Source organism: Gekko japonicus, unplaced genomic scaffold, assembly GCF_001447785.1.
Source record: "Gekko japonicus isolate JY-2015 unplaced genomic scaffold, Gekko_japonicus_V1.1 scaffold993, whole genome shotgun sequence".
In the NCBI taxonomy this organism is placed as follows: Eukaryota; Metazoa; Chordata; class Lepidosauria; order Squamata; family Gekkonidae; genus Gekko; species Gekko japonicus.
In genome coordinates, this window is record NW_015168077.1 from 83,862 (window position 1) to 99,632 (window position 15,771).

General features: G+C 45.4%; 1 protein-coding gene across 1 annotated transcript in view; it reads left to right on the plus strand.

Annotated features, from left to right (window-relative positions):
• SLC22A3 (solute carrier family 22 (organic cation transporter), member 3) overlaps positions 1–15,771 on the plus strand; it is a 56,241-nt gene that overhangs the window by 18,613 nt on the left and 21,857 nt on the right. Inside the window, exons 4-5 of the mRNA XM_015414660.1 lie at positions 4,605–4,773; positions 6,681–6,798. Of these exons, the coding sequence (XP_015270146.1) occupies positions 4,605–4,773; positions 6,681–6,798 (287 nt within the window). The remainder of the gene's footprint in view (positions 1–4,604; positions 4,774–6,680; positions 6,799–15,771) is intronic.

Below are 15,771 nucleotides of genomic sequence, written 5' to 3' on the forward strand. Positions count from 1 at the left end.
CAGAACTTTTTTACAGCATTCCAAATGATTCTGTACTTAAATCTGCAGTTGTATCATACATAGAGAGAAGATCTGACTAAATGTAATTTGGTAGTGTGTGTGTGTATCTGTATGTACATGTATGATACTGTTGTGGGGAGAAAAGCTTCAGCTTCTTCCTCTGTTTCCTTCCCCCAAGTTTCTGGAGCAAACAGATTGTCCGGGGGAGGGGGAAAAAAATTGGACTCTGTGCATCCCTGAATCTCTGCTGTCCTGCCTACTAGCCAGCATAAGCAAAGTGTTTGCCTGTGTTAGGGCTGACTATAATGGGGGGAGGGAAGTAAAGTCTGGGCCTTTGCCTCTCTTCCTCCAATAGCCTCTGCAGCCCTGCCTACCTATTAATAGGTACAAGCAAAGCTTTGTCTCTGTATAGTATTAAGAGCAACCAAATTTGTTTATTTATTTATTTATTTATTTATAGCCCACCCATCCTGCAAGCAGGCTCAGGGCGGGTATCATCATATCAGTAAAACGATAGATACAGTTAAAAATTTAAAGCGCAATAATAAATGTTAAAAGCCATGGTCACAGTCCAACAAAGTTATCTGGCTGGGAGAAGTTCCCTGGCATATTGTTTCGCTTGGTAGGCTGGTGGTAACAACCTCAGGGAGGCCATACATGGACACCTGCTGCCTCAGCCAAAAGCCTGCTGGAACAGCTCTGTCTTGCAGGCCCTGCGTAATTGAAGACGATCCCACAGGGCCCTGATCTCGACGGGAGCATGTTCCACCAGGCAGGGGCCAGGGCAGGAAAAGCCCTGGCCCTGCTCGAGGCAAGACGGACGTCCTTCAGGCCACGGACAACCAGGAGATGTTGATCCATAGAGTGTAACGCTTTTTAGGGATTATACGGGAAGAGGTGGTCCCTCAGATATGTTGGTCTCAGGCCGTGTAAGGCTTGAAAGGTTATTACCAACACCTTGAAGCGAATCCAGAAGTCAACAGGCAACCAATGCAGTTGGCGGAGCACCTGCCAAATGTGAGCCTGCATAGGCGTCAGTCAGCAGGCGTGCCACCGCATTTTGTACCAGCCGTAATCTGCCTCAGATGGAAGAATGCAGATCTGGCAACTGCAGTAACCTGGGCCTCCATAGATAACAAAATACCTCACATGAACAAGACTCACATTTAAATAGAACTAGAAAGCTCCCCCCCCCCCCAAATTAAAATTCTGTGCATAAAAATGCCAACTGGGATGGTACTGTTTGGCATTTGACAGACTGTTTGCTAACTCTCCTGTCTGCGCAATATCCATGTCGGGCAAATGTCAGGCAAATGTCACTCTTTCCCCTCCTTGACCTAGAAAATGAAAGCAGACAACAGGATAAATAATGACATTTGGATAAATGGAGTCTATCAAAATACATCTCTTCCTAGCATTTCTGACATTTTTGAAGCTTGACCTGGGTTGCCAGTCTCCAGGTGGGGCCTGGAGAGCCCCAGAATTACAGCTGATCTCCAGAATACAGAAGTCAGTTCCCCTGGATAAAATGGCTGCTTCACCCCCAAATCTCCAGGAATTTCTCAACCTGGAGCTGGCAACGCTATGTTTGTCTCGCATACTGCAAAACAAGTTCAAAAGCTATATACATAGTCAGGCTGAGGGAAGAGGAGAGTGGGGATAGAACAGAGATTGCCAAAAGCACTTCAGAGGGAGGAGGATGCATCTGGAGCCCCAAGGCCAAAGGATCTGACTCCATATAAGCAGGGGTCATTTCCTGCAGGAGTGCACAGGAGTGGAGCTCTGGCAGTAAGGTGCCCAAGGGGTGGGCACATGCAGCAAGCCCCGCCCCCTGCTCCCAGCAGCCCTCAGTCGGGCCACAAGGAGCAAGAAGCAACCAAGTAAGTTGCAGAGCCCCCCCCCCCAACCTTCAAGTACAAGCTCTCCCTCCTCTTTGAGGGCAGATCTGTGCCTTCCCTCCCCCATAGCTAGCAATTCAAAACAGTCCAGTGGCACCTTTAAGACCAAGTTTTATTCAGGTACAAGCTCTCCCTCCTCTGCGAGGACAGATCTGCATGTTTCCCCCCTCCCAATAGCTAGCAATCCAAAACAGTCCAGTGGAGCCTGAGTGCTGGGTGTTGCCTTCTGACACACTTCTGATTATGTCAGGGGGTGTGGCATATGCAAAAAAGTTATGCTAATAAGTTATGCTGAGCTCCTGCACCTTTTTTCTATGAAATGACCCCTGTACATAGTTATACACTCACTACTACTTTACCAGTTCTGGGTTGGGAAATTCCTGGAGATTTTGGATGTGGAGTCTGGGGAGGGTGGGATTTGGGGCAGGGAGGGACCTCAGAGGGGTGTAATGCCATAGAGACCACCTTCCAAAGCAGCCATTATCTCCTGGGAAACAGATCCTTGTCACCTGGAGATCAGTTGTAATCCCAGGAGATCTCCAGGAAGTTGGCAGCTCTTACTTACAACTACTACTGATACTACTACTACACAAACAATACTTGGTCGGACATCATTTTTACTGTAACAGTAATTTCAGGAAACAGTGAGGCCAAAAGAGGATATAGGGCTGATGCTGTAGCTAACCCTCAAGCCTCTAGGGCTCTTTTTTGTAACACACCCCTAATGTAACCAATCATCCAAGAGCTTACAGTAGCCCCTGTAAGAAGAGCTCTGTATATTATGGAGGCTGAGAATCACTGAGACTGAGAGTCTCACAGGTCTCCAAAATGTGTGACCGAACAAACTGGACTCAGTAACAGATGGGAACCTTTAGGGACTTGATATATTTCCTAATTTGTCTCCAGTTTATTGAGTCTCTAGTGGACTGCCAAACATGAAGCCTACTTTTCACAGCATTAGCTGTATCCAGCTGACACTGAACTTTGCTTTAAAAATTCTGAGGATGCATATAGACATAATAAATGGAGCAGTGAGCCTGCTGTAGATGAGCATTCACCATACTGTTTTTAAACGTTATCTTTTCTCGCCAGTTGAGCTCAAGGAAAATTGGTTCTGCAAGTCAGCTACTCAGATCGGCTCTAACTGTTCACATCGCTAACCCACCTCCCTCTTCTTCCCCAAGCAGTTTTTAAGTATTAAAAAAAGATTCTGCATTTTTTAGGGGACAAATGTACATTTAATTAAATAAATATACATGTGATGTTTCAAAGAGGATAAAAGGCAGATAGCCCATCTAAAGCATGGAAGGAGGACCAAGGCTGAAGATTCATCATTTTTTTTTCACGAGGAGGGCCAACCAGAAAATAACATGGGCTTGTTTTTAAGGTACATCTACTGGTATATGCAATTTAAATTATGCAAATGTCCTTGTACTGGCAATAATATATATAGCAAACCTTTTCAAGCATGGATCTCGTATCTGAATGAAAGCCAAACCACACATTACATTTTATATCCGTTCTCAACAGGGACTTGCAGTAGGGCTGCCAACCTCCCAGTGGTGCCTGGAGAGCTCCCAGAAGTGGAACTGATCTCCAGATGACAGAGATCAGTTCACCTGTAGAAAATGGCTACTTTGGAGGGTGGGTTCTATGGTATATGCTGCTGAAGTCCTTCCCCTCTCTAAAGTCTGCTGTTTCCAAGGGTCAACACCCAAATCTCCAGGAATTTCCCAACCCCTAATACAGCCATATTGTAGTTGCAAGACCCTGGTGGCAACTCCGCATAAAAACAGGGGCCTGATTCAGATCGGGACTGTAGCAAGAGTCTCGTGCACCATTTTTCAGAGCTGAAATGGTCGGGGGGGGGGCTGTTGTTGGCCCTGTTGGGGGGCTACACATGCAAGTACTTCAGTGATTCAGCTCTGAACAATAGCATGGAGCTGCTCCTTCCCCATACTGTGGTCCCAATCGAAATGAGTTCCCTGTGGCACTTTTATATGATGTCACCACTGGGGACTTGCAGCTTCAGTATGGCTACAAGCAGGCCCGTAGCCAGGATTTTTTTTGTTTTGTTCAGGGGGCATTTAAATTTTTAAGGGGGGAGTTGAATTACAGTTAATTAAATTAATCTGAATGCCTGCCTTTAAAGGGGGAGGCTCCAATTGTTGGAGATGTATTGAAGGAACCATTCTTGAGTGCCCTTCTAAGCTTTCTTGCCCTGTGGAGGGGAACTCAAAAGGCTTTTAAATGCCCTCTGAACTTTCTTTCCCCAGTTCCCATGATTCCCCTTCCCCTCAAATTCCATAGTAAGAGAGAGAGAGGGAAGCCTGAGCACTCACCCTGGCTACTGCCACCAGCAGGCAGTGGGGGGGGGGTTCTTTCCTCAAAAATCAGGTTCCTGGCATGGTTATTTGTGGGGCGCGGCTTTTAATTAAGGGGGCAGGCCCCCAAAATGCCCCACTGTAGATACAGGCCAGGCTACAAGTCCCCATGGCAACCTTGTGTAAAATGTAAGGTATAGTTTGGCACAGATTCTTAGCAGTTCAAACACATGACAAATAGTTCTCAACTGCTAACTTATATCAAGGCAAAATCTCCCATGTATAGCACACAAGGATGAAATACTGCCAGTTGATTAATGATTTTAATCATAAATTGGTCTTTCCCTTTCAATGTATTCTGTTTGTTTTTTAATCAATTCAGTGACAGAAATAGTTGGTTCAAAACAGCGAAGGATTGTTGGAATTGTAATTCAGATGTTCTTCACACTTGGAGTTGTGATTCTTCCTGGAATTGCTTATTTAATTCCCACATGGCAGGGGATTCAGCTGGCCACAACGCTCCCCAACTTCATTTTCCTGTTGTATTACTGGTAACTTTGTTGTTACTTTTCTTCTGTGGTAATGAATCTTATTTCAGAACATTTTAGTTTTTAGTACAAGGTTTTGTGGTATATACCGAGAGCAAATTTTGTGTATTGGTCAAGAAAAATCCCTTGCTCTTGCCTCTGCCATGAACTCACTAGGTGACCTTAGGCATATCATTTTTTCTCTCTCAGCCTTAGGGACTCTCAGCAAGCATACACGCACGCATCATCAAACTGCAATAACTGTGTTCTAAGATGTATATAATCTGGAAAATGCCAGAGGCCCCAACTTTTTCCTGCATGATTGCCATAAGCAAATAGGTCTTGTTAATGTTATAATACAATAATAATTTGTAGAATGACATTCTTCAGGTCCAGCTTCATTTATTTGAGTGATTCTTAGGCCCTGGGTGAATTGTAGGTATAGACTGTATTTTAAGTGAGATGGCAGGAAAAAGATAGGAAAAAGAATTCCGTTTATGAATCCATTAGATAAAAGGTTTTGGAGAGGACTAAAATACTAGGACACATACAAACATCCTAATTCTCCTTTGTTCAGTTCTAGTTCCTTCTAAACTCTTGAGAATCACAGGTTTAATTTTCCAATGATATTCTACTCTTCCTGGTGGTAGAGATGCATTTAAAGCATGGCCATTAGGATCACTGAGAGGGAGAAATACCAAATACAGGCCCCGGTCACACGAAAGGTTTTGGGCTGGGAGAGGGATAGATTGGGGGCGCAGCAAACGGGCGCGATCCCACCGCAACATCTGGGAAATGTTGCACACCTGTCCCCGATCCGGCCCTTCAAGGCTGAAAAACCGCATCTAAAATAAACCACCTACAGAGATGGACTTACCAGCACGGCCGCATCAAGCGCGGCCGTGGGATCGCCGACGCGTCCTTCTGCCAGCGCATCCAAGACTCCTGGCCAAACTGCACATGCTCACACATGCGCAGTTCGGCAGCCTCCATCTCTGTCTCGTTGCTTTCTCCCCGGTCTCCTCGGCATCTGATCGTGCCGGGGAGCAACTGTGCAGCGGCTCACGGGATCTGTATGATCCCGCCGCCGCATGTCTATTTTGGTGCAGCTTTCAAAAGCCGCACTTTGCCCGTGCTCCCCCCCACCCCCCGTGTGGCAGGGACCACTAAATTGCTTTTGAGGTCTGAAAAGCAAAGCAGTCCACCTGCTTGATTTTGCTCTTATATTTTTACCTGGCATGATGTCTTTAATCCTGGGGCTTCAGCAGCAACTTAAAGCCCATCTAGGAGTCCATAAAAACTCATTTTAACCATTTGTTTCACTTGAAATCATAGTGAGTGCTGTAGCAAAAGACTACTTGCTATGTTTTCAGTTAAACAAAGGGTTAGAATGAGTTTCTAACAAAGGGTTAGAATTCCTAAAGAGGTTTTTCCATCGCTTGTGTATGGATTAGTGAGTTCCCTCCTTTGTGTGTGTGCGTGTGTGTCTTTTAAATGTGTGAGGAGGGGGCTCAGAGTGAGTTTTTTTCTTAAAGGGTTATGGTGTCTTTTGGAAGCCCTGCTGACTGGAACCATTGCCATCAGGGGTATTTAGAAGTTTTGATAAACACAAAAGCTGTTTATAAAGAATTCAACTGATACTAAAAGGGGTATATATTATGATTAGTGTAGGTCAAGAGTCCCCATGAGCACCTTTGGAATTCTGCCACAGCTGGTGGTTACAGCCACAAAATCAGTTTGACAAAATCAGTGAAAAAATCTTCATGCTGCATTAAAGAATTTCTAGCTTGCCTGGAAATATTTGGTAGACACAATAACTCTCAGAGATGTTGAAGAGTTTATTACATTTGCTATTCTTGCAGGCGATAAAACCCATTGTTTTCTGAAGGTCGCAGACAGACACATCCTTACTGTCTCCTCTCTTTTGGTAGGGTTGTACCTGAATCTCCACGGTGGCTGCTGTCTCGCAAAGAAGGAGACAAGGCCACAAGAATTATGCACTCCATTGCCAAAAAGAATGGGAATCATCTTTCTCCATATTATTCAGAGGTACTTAGACAGTGAATTTCAGTGACCTGTTTTAACTGTGGTTTCTGATGTCTTTTTAATAATATAATTTATATGTTGGATGGTAAATTTCATGTCTGTTTCAGTACAGACGCACTGTACATTATACAGCGGAGGCATTGACTGTCATGATGCCAGCAGGGCTGGTACAGTCCGTGTTGCTATAGGAGTCATGTCAGTTTCCGTTTCTTCCCCCAACATCCACTAGTTCTTTTGTCAAGAAGGAATATTTTGCATGCTGCTGCTCTGGCTGTCTGGCTCGTAGCAGGCGTTTTGAAGAGCCAGCTGTGCAAATGTGCCTAATGACTGAATGCAGCTGGAATACATGAATAGATTGACTTATTTTCTGATCCCTGTGCTCGCTTCCTCTTATGTTTTGTTTAAATATACGAACTGTAGCACCAGACAGTATATGGGTTGTTATGCTTTTGCATGCTGCCTGTAATACAATGACATTGCCCCCAATTATTGGTAAAAATGCATTTTGCTGGGTGAATGTTGAATCGAAACTCTGTGACTCCTCAGCAGTTCACATCAAACTGCCCTTACAAGGTAGCCTGTAGCCAGCTGCCCTCCCCTTTTCTCAATTCCTTTTGAATTCCAAACTAAGGAGTTTGGGGAACAAAGCCATTACTATAATTATGAAGGCAGAAAGGACAGGATGAGAGAGCTGCTGCACATACGTATCCCAGCCTCAAAGTGACAAAATTGTTGTAGACTTTTCCTTTCCCATGGAAAGAGGATGGGTTTATACCCATTTCATTCTCTCTGTGTTCAGATTCTTGTAGACTTTTGCTGTTCAACTATGTGCTTTTGTTTGCTGTATTCCTAGATTGCTGTTAAGATAAAACTTTCTCTTTCTGAAATTGGAGTTATTTAGACTTGCAACTGTGGGGAAAAACTCAGGGCTTTTTTTGTAGAAAAAGCCCAGCAGGAACTCATTAGCATAATAGGCCACACCCAACAGCAGGAACTCATTAGCATATTAGGCCACACCCTGACAGTGCAGCTCATTAGCATATCAGGCCAAACCCCCATTTCTTCCCTTGGCTTGCCTGGGCACCCCGTGCCTGCAGGGAGCCCGGGCAAGCCAGCCCTTGGACAGGCCGGGGACGGCACAGGGGGGCACTGTAGCCACACGCAGAGGTTTTGGCTGTAGTGGGCGTGGCCAACTCTGAAGCCAACCGGAACTCCGTTCCTGTGTGTTCCTACCCAAAAATAGCCCTAGAAAAACTCATGCTTTGGCTCACAGTTACCAAGGTATAAGTCTGAGGCATAGAGACCCTGGTTGGAAACATCTCTAACTAGTGAGATTTCCAGAGGTTTCCCCTTCCACCTGGTGGCTGAATACAAGGAGTGTATTCTGAATCTGAACAGAGAGTTTAACTGCCTTTTCAGTTCTATTTGAGACTTGCTGTTGGCAGCAGAGAATAAACCCGATTTGTGGAAGGGAATTAGTGGCATACAGCTGGAGAGGTGAACTTGTTGTTGAGGTCTAGTAACTTGAGACCTGGTCCAGCTAAGTAAATCACTCATTCCTCAACCGGGCTTTTTTTGTTAGTTTGTTTGAAAAAGAGGTGCTGGAACTCTCAAGAGGGAAATGAATCTGTGTACTGAAAACTCATGAATTTTAAAACATTTTTTTTTAAAAAAATTGTCAAAGAGGTTCCGGAACTCCATTCCGGTGTGTTCCCCAGAAAAAAAAAGCCCTGTGCCTCAAGTTACAAACAAGGGCTTGTGGGGTCATTTTACCACACTGCTTTATATTTAAAAAACCCACTGAAGGTAGAAATCCAGCACTGGGGGCATGGGAAGATGAGGTTAGGTCTTCTTTCATAGCTGTGCTAATTTTCTACTTTCAGGAGTTTGTTGTTATTTTTTATACATTGGGTAGCATTCAGCTCAAGTGGTTAAGACGCTGAACTGCAGGCTTCTGGAAGGTTGGTAGTTCAGCAGTTCGAGACCCGAGTGCCGCATGACGAAGTGAGCTCTCGTCTCTAGTTCCAGCTCCTGCCAACCTAGCAGTTCGAAAGCAAGAAATTGCAGGTAGATTAATAGGTTCCACTCTAGTTCCAGCTCCTGCCAACCTAGCAGTTTGAAAGCAAGAAATTGCAAGTAGATTAATAGGTACCACTCCAGTGGGAAGGTAACAGCATTCTGTGCACCTTGGTGTTTAGTCATGCCGGCCACATGACCACGGAAACGTCTTCGGACAGCGCTGGCTCTTTGGCTTTGAAACGGAGATGAGCACCGCAACCCTAGAGTCGGATTCGACTGGCTTTCGAGCAAGGGAACCTTTACCGTTACCTTTAGCATTCAGAAACATGATTGCCCACCTGCTAACTGAAGTGGTACAGGAACTTCTGAGACTATTGTTATTTAAATAACCTATTTGCCTTAAGTTATTGCAAAATGGAAGATATATGTTTAATAAGACATCAGATCTTAAGCAAGTTTCTTTTGATATATATATATATATATAATTTGTAAATGTTATCTGCTGCCCTTACTGTGAAGATCATATTTTGTGAGATCAGATTAAGGGCAGCGGACAAGTGGATCTGTGAACTACGGATGTCCATCTGTTCAGATTCTTCAGTTTGTTCAACAACTCGGTATTTTTAGAACCTTGACCTTGGCTTGTCTTACTTTTCCCACATCATATCCAAAGATCTTAGCCTAAAATTTTAAGAACTATTTGCAGTCATGACCCTAATTTATCCACATCTGCAGATGATTAGATGTCAGTAATATCTAGGGCTTCTAAACACTTCTTTGGGTTCATTCCAGAGAACTTTTAGCTACACAAGTTCTGTTGTTCTTGGTTCTGTGCCCAGCAGAGAGCACGATGCTCCTGAAAGCGCGATAGTGGATGATCAAGTGCGTTTCACATGCTGTACTTGCAAGAAAGTTCCCACCCAAAATACGTAGCTCTATTTTTCAAAGTAAATCTGGGGATGTAAGAGAATTCACAATACTGTAATTCTTAAAAGGCACCTCCGTACCCTGATTAGATAAGCCTTCTATAACAATAAACTGTAGTATGGCATTGATAAGTATATGGCATTGATAGGTATGTGATAAGTATATAGCTGTAGAATTAGTACTGTGAGACATTTCTTTAGAATTGTAAATATAAAAAGAATAAAAGGGAACCAGTAGGGTCTGGTGAAATGTGTGGATACTTATTGAAAAAGGACACAATTGACCAAGAGGTTATCTAACACAGAAGGAATTCTTAACCACTTTCATGATATAGTTTCTTCTTTCTGTATAATTGGGTTTAAGCTTAATTGGGCCCCGGTCACACGGGCCGGATATCGCGGGGGGGAGACGTGGCCCCGGAGCGAACTACTGCGCGGCAGCGGGATCAAACATCCCGCCGACTTCCATTGGTTGGGGGGAGGTGCCAGGGAGGTGCTGATCATATTTCACTCCTGCGGCACGGCAAAGAAGCGGATCGGCGGGTTTTTTTTCTTTTAACCCAAGTATTCGCATGCTCCGTTGGGTGCTTGTGCGCATCCGTGGAGACTTGGGGGGGGGAAGCCTTTTCGTGACGGGACATGGGCGGGTGCCGGATGCCACCAGAAACGTGATCAGATGGCCGCCCTTGCCCTGCGGTTTTCGGAAACTAGTACCTCCGAGGTACTAGTTTTTTACCTCACATCTTCGGCGGGAAGCCTCGGGTGAGCCACGGGAGCTCTACGCTTCCCAGATGTGGCGGTGAGATTGCGCCCGGAAAATCCGCCTATCTTCCATCCCTCTAGCGTGCCTAATGCTCCGTGTGACCAGGGCCTTGGGTTGTTTTCTTACAAACATTGGGGGGGGGATAGTTTTGAATAGAAAAATTCTACTAGGAATTTTATTATTTTTATCCTGCCTTTCCTTGTGGCTCAAGATGGCCTACAGTTTAAACATTGCAATTTACAACCAATATAATAAAATCCCAGATACCTCCCTATCCACAAATATGCCTGCAGTTTATGCCAAACTAAAAGCCCTAGTAAATAAAGTAGCCTTGCAAAGCCTTTTGAAGACTTCTAAAGACAGTTCCACAGAAGACTTCTAAAGGAGCCAGTTCCACAAAGTGGGAGCTACAATGGAAAAGGGATAGATTCTGGATGATGCCTAGTGAGCCCTTTTAATTGGGGGGCATCCTGATAGGGTTGCCAGCCTCTCATGGGAGTGGGAGAACCACTCCTCTTTCCTGTGCTGGCCAGCTGGCTGGTGGGAGAAAATCCCACCCCCAACTGACCTTCCCAGGACTACTTCCAGGTTTGGGACTACTTCCAGTTTCAGGCCTACTTCCAGTTGGGAGTGACACTCTGGTTTCGGGGCAAAACTGTGTGGGTTTGTCGTGGGCCAGTCTGCTTTAACTGAAGAGCACTCAGCTGATGCTGATAACAGCCCCGGCAGCACCTCTGAGGCTTAGCCAGCTGATGCTGCGAAGGACCCTGAGACAGCAGAGGCAGGTCCCAGTGCCCCAGTTGATGAAGACAGCAGGCAGTCCAGCCCCATGAACACTGGGAACACGGAAGAGACAACCCAAGATCATGGGGAAACTTTACAGGCTGCCTCGCCTCCTCAATCCCCGGAGCCAGGGGAACACAGGAGAAGGCGGGCACGCTTGGAGCTCCTCGAGAGGAGGCGGAGTGCACGCCTTACTGCCCAGCGACTGCCAGATCAAAAGAAACACCTGGAGTTAATGGACAGCACTCCTGCAAGCAACGAGACCCAGCTGTGAGCTGCTGATAAAAGGACGGGGCTGAAAGAAAGAAGGTGGGGGAGCAATGTGTTCTCTCTGGAGACGTGGCTGCTATTCCTGAACCTTTGGCCTTAAGCCCGGACCTGCTTGACAATGCCTCTCAGACCTGCTTGAACCCTGCTTCTTGGACCCTTGGCTGGCTTCCCTTGTGTATGACCCTTGGACTGAACTCTTGACTCATGATTCTGGTTAGTGATTCTGCCTCGTCCCCTTGGTCTTGGCTGAGTCTGCCCTGACCTAGGACAGGTTTTAAGCCAAATTTACCATAGAATTTTGCCCAAAAACCAGTGTGTCACCCTGACTGGAAGTAGGCCCAAAACTGGAAGTAGGCCTGAAAATGTCCAACATCACTTCCAGTCTCCTGGAAGGACATCAGGAGACCCCCACTGGCCAGGTAAGTCAACCTGGCAACCCTACATCCTGAAGACATTATTTGGCAAAAGTGGACATATGGGAGGAGACAGTCCTTTAGATATATAGGTCCTAGGCCATGAAGGGCTTTAAATGTCATAACCAACACCTTGAAGTGTGTTTGGAAACAAACTGGTAGGCAATGCAGCTGTTGTGAGATGGGCAAGATATGCTCCCATCAGCTAGCCCCTTGCAATGATCAGGCTGCCAGATTCTGAACCAGCAGAAGTTCCAGGTTGTCTTCAACGGCAGCCCAACATAAAGCGCACCGTGAGGTGACATAGCATGGATCAACATGGTCAGATAGGGTTGCCAGGCCCCCGGTCCAGGCAGGGGTTCCCCTGCTTTTGCAGGCCCCTTTCTGCTGCCAGCCAGCTGGCCAGCAGAGGGAACGCCACCTGCAAATGCCACCAAACATGACCTAATGACATCACCCAGAAGTGTTATCATCACGTCACCGACATTGGGGGGGTGACACTCTAGCTTTTGGGCAAAACTCTATGGTAAAATTGGTCTCAAACCATAAAGTTTTACCCAAAAACTAGACCATCACCCCACGATGTGATGATATCACTTCTAAGCGACATCATCGTGGTGCATGCTTGCTTCATGCATGCACCAGAAGATACCAGAACAGACCCTGGTGCTCCCCACTGACAGCCAGGTAGGACCTGGCAACCCTATGGCCAGATCAGCTCAGTTGAATTAAAGACATAGCCGGCAAACCACATACAGCTGATAAAAAGAACACCTGGCCACTATACCAGTCTGCTTTCCAAACAGAAAGGCTGAGTCCATGAACACTCTCAAGCTCTCAACTTGGTCTACAAAAGCCAGTTCCACTTCATCCAAGACAAGTAGCCGAAATCCCTCTAAAATATCTCCCAACCAACATTGCCTTTATTTTGTCTGGACTCAGCATCAACTTGTTCTGCCTTAACCACCTGCCCAAAGCCTCAAAGCAGACGTTTAGAGCCAAGATGGATACATTTGGAGGCTTGGATAATTTATTTATTTATTTATTTATTCGGCTTTTATTCCGCCCATCCCAGATCTCAGTGCTCTCTGGGGAACATACAGGGAAATATAATGAAATATAGAGCTGAGAACCATCCACATATTGATAGCACCCAACTCCTTAAACTCCAGACAATCTCATTCATTTGACTTCATATACATATTGAGGAACATGATAGAATAGAACCTTATGGTACTCCACAGGACAAATCCCATCCAGGTACTGATTCTTCTCTTGTTGATATACTTTGTGTCCAATCAGATACAAAGGATCAAACCCACCAAAGGGCCCATCAAAGAGCCTTTAATGCCAGCTCCACATGCCAACCAATAGATAAGAATGATCAACTTGTCAAAGGCCCTCATCTTTAGTTAATGAAACACTTAGGATCAATTTGAATCTGTCCTGAACAAAAGGACAAACAAGTGCTTCTTACACCTCAAGAATGTCATCTACTCTCAACTTGGTCCAAAGCTGAAAAGAATAAAGAGGGTCTTTGTCAGCAAAGAACCTCACAAAATTCCTTAAAGCTAAGGGGCAAATTAACATCACTTGCAGAGTTGGGCTTGGGTGTTACCAAGTCATGACCACTTTAAACAGTTGAAGTGGATGAGCTGATACAATGGTGGTGGTGGAAAAAAGCATTCTTTGCCACCATTACTTAATAGGCCTGCATATGCATGGCATAATCTCATTCATGATGAATCTTCCATCAACAATAGGGGTATGCAAAAAGAAAATCAATATTTTCCAGTTTGGGTCTATTGGACCTGAAAAAAAAATCAGTATATCTAAAAAAATCCTGGATCCCAATACCAGTATGTGGTATTCAGGTTCGGGACTTTTCAGAAATCCCACATTTTTTGGGGTCCAATAGACCTGAGAAGAAAAATACCAATGACTTCTCCCGGAGCAGTTTAAACTCTGCCCCAGGAGAAGCCCCAGGATCTGTGTGCAGTGGGGAGGTCTCTCCCTGCTGCATGAAGACCTGGCTTGAGGAGCCCACCAGACAAGGCGGCGCAGAGCTCTCAGCTCCTGATGCCCCAGCTGATCCTCCATATAGCTAACCCGAATAAAAGCTGAAGAAAAAAACCCAGTTGTTATTCCGGCTCAGCTATGCTGGTAGCCTTTGATCTGTTTTCAGCTGAATTAATACCAGAAAAATACCAATAAGTTATTTCTTGGGTATTTTTATGGCTTGGTTTATGCCAAATGCACACCCCTAATCAGCATCATTCCAGTCATCCCCCAATCCACTTCATATATTCCAGGAACCTGGTAAAGCTGGGACCTACCAGAATGCGAGAAAGGATGCCAAGGAACAACCCTGTTTATAGACCCAGGCAGCCCATCATTCTATGGGCCTCCTCAAGAGTCATCATGGAGGCTCCTAAAATCCCCCAGAGTCACTGGAAACCAACAGGATCCATTAATTTCCATAAGCTGACCATTCAGATTGGTCCATTGCCCCTCCTGGGAGGAGGCCGCAAGCGAAACTGTGCCTTCAGAAAATGATGAAATGCATCATTTGCTTATGATTTAATTTAGAATTGTTAGCAAATCTGCTACAGATGAGAATGCTGGAGGAGGGAGCTGGGCAGGACAAGGCGAGTAGGTGGGAGAGTCAGTGGAGTTGGGACAGGAGCAGAGTAAGGTGGAGAGGTGAATGAGCAGAGCACTGCCACTCCAGCTAGGGTAGAGCACTACCACTCCATTTGCCGCATCCATGATGATTGTATATTGATATTTGGAAAAGTGAAAATATGACACACACATTGTAAATTTGGGATTTAAATGCAATCCTGTGATGGTGATATTGATTAAAATTGCTCACAAATGTTTTCAAGAAGAGGGACTGTGAGCAGTGGTAGAGCTGATATTTTGCAGGCTGGAAGGTCCTGGGATCAACCTTCAGAATTTCCCTGTGTTGGTGGCCAGACTGGAGAGGAACTCTGCCTGAGATCTTGAACTCCTGCTTCCAGTCAGATTATACTGTACTGGGCTAAATACAGCTTTTATTAGCATATCTAATTCTGAATAATGTGTGCAAATCAAAACGTCTTGACAGTGGGGCCATGTACAGAATAGAACCCCCCAGGTTTTCATAAAAATCTAAAAGCTGGGGGGGGGGAGTGAGGGGGATACAAAAACCTCTAAAGTTAAGAAAAATTAGATCTTGCAATGTAGCATTGAGAGACCTCAGCCATTATTTATGTGGGTTGCCTAGCAACTCATGTAACCAATGCTTCAATGTGTGGCAGCTGCACCAGGCAGGGAGAAGGAGAATTGGGGGGGGGGGGAAAAGATAGCAAAAGAGAGGGAGGGAAGTGTTGGTGGACATTAGTGTTAGATCCAAATAAAGAATGCTTGGCTAATCTGAGAGGCAGGCGGGAATCTTATCTGCTTCATGAGAAGGCAAGAAGTGTCTCACACACACATTCATGAAAGAAAAGAGAGATTTATTGTGCCATAAAGACAGAGGCTGAGTTCAGACTGGCAGTTTGCCCCGAGATAGGCACGTGCCAGAAATGTTTCACAAACAGATTAAAGGGGCCGTTCACACAGGCACATCTTGTCAGGCGTTGCCCAGCCATACTCAGCCTGTCATGTAGCGCTTACCTTCCGAGTTTAAAAAGTACCTGGTGAAAGTGGTAGCAAACCCTGGAGAGCACGGTCATCCCGCATTCCTCCTGCACCAACAAAGTGTGAACACCGAAAGCTGCAATTCACTTGTACACTTATGCATATATGCGCATATCTC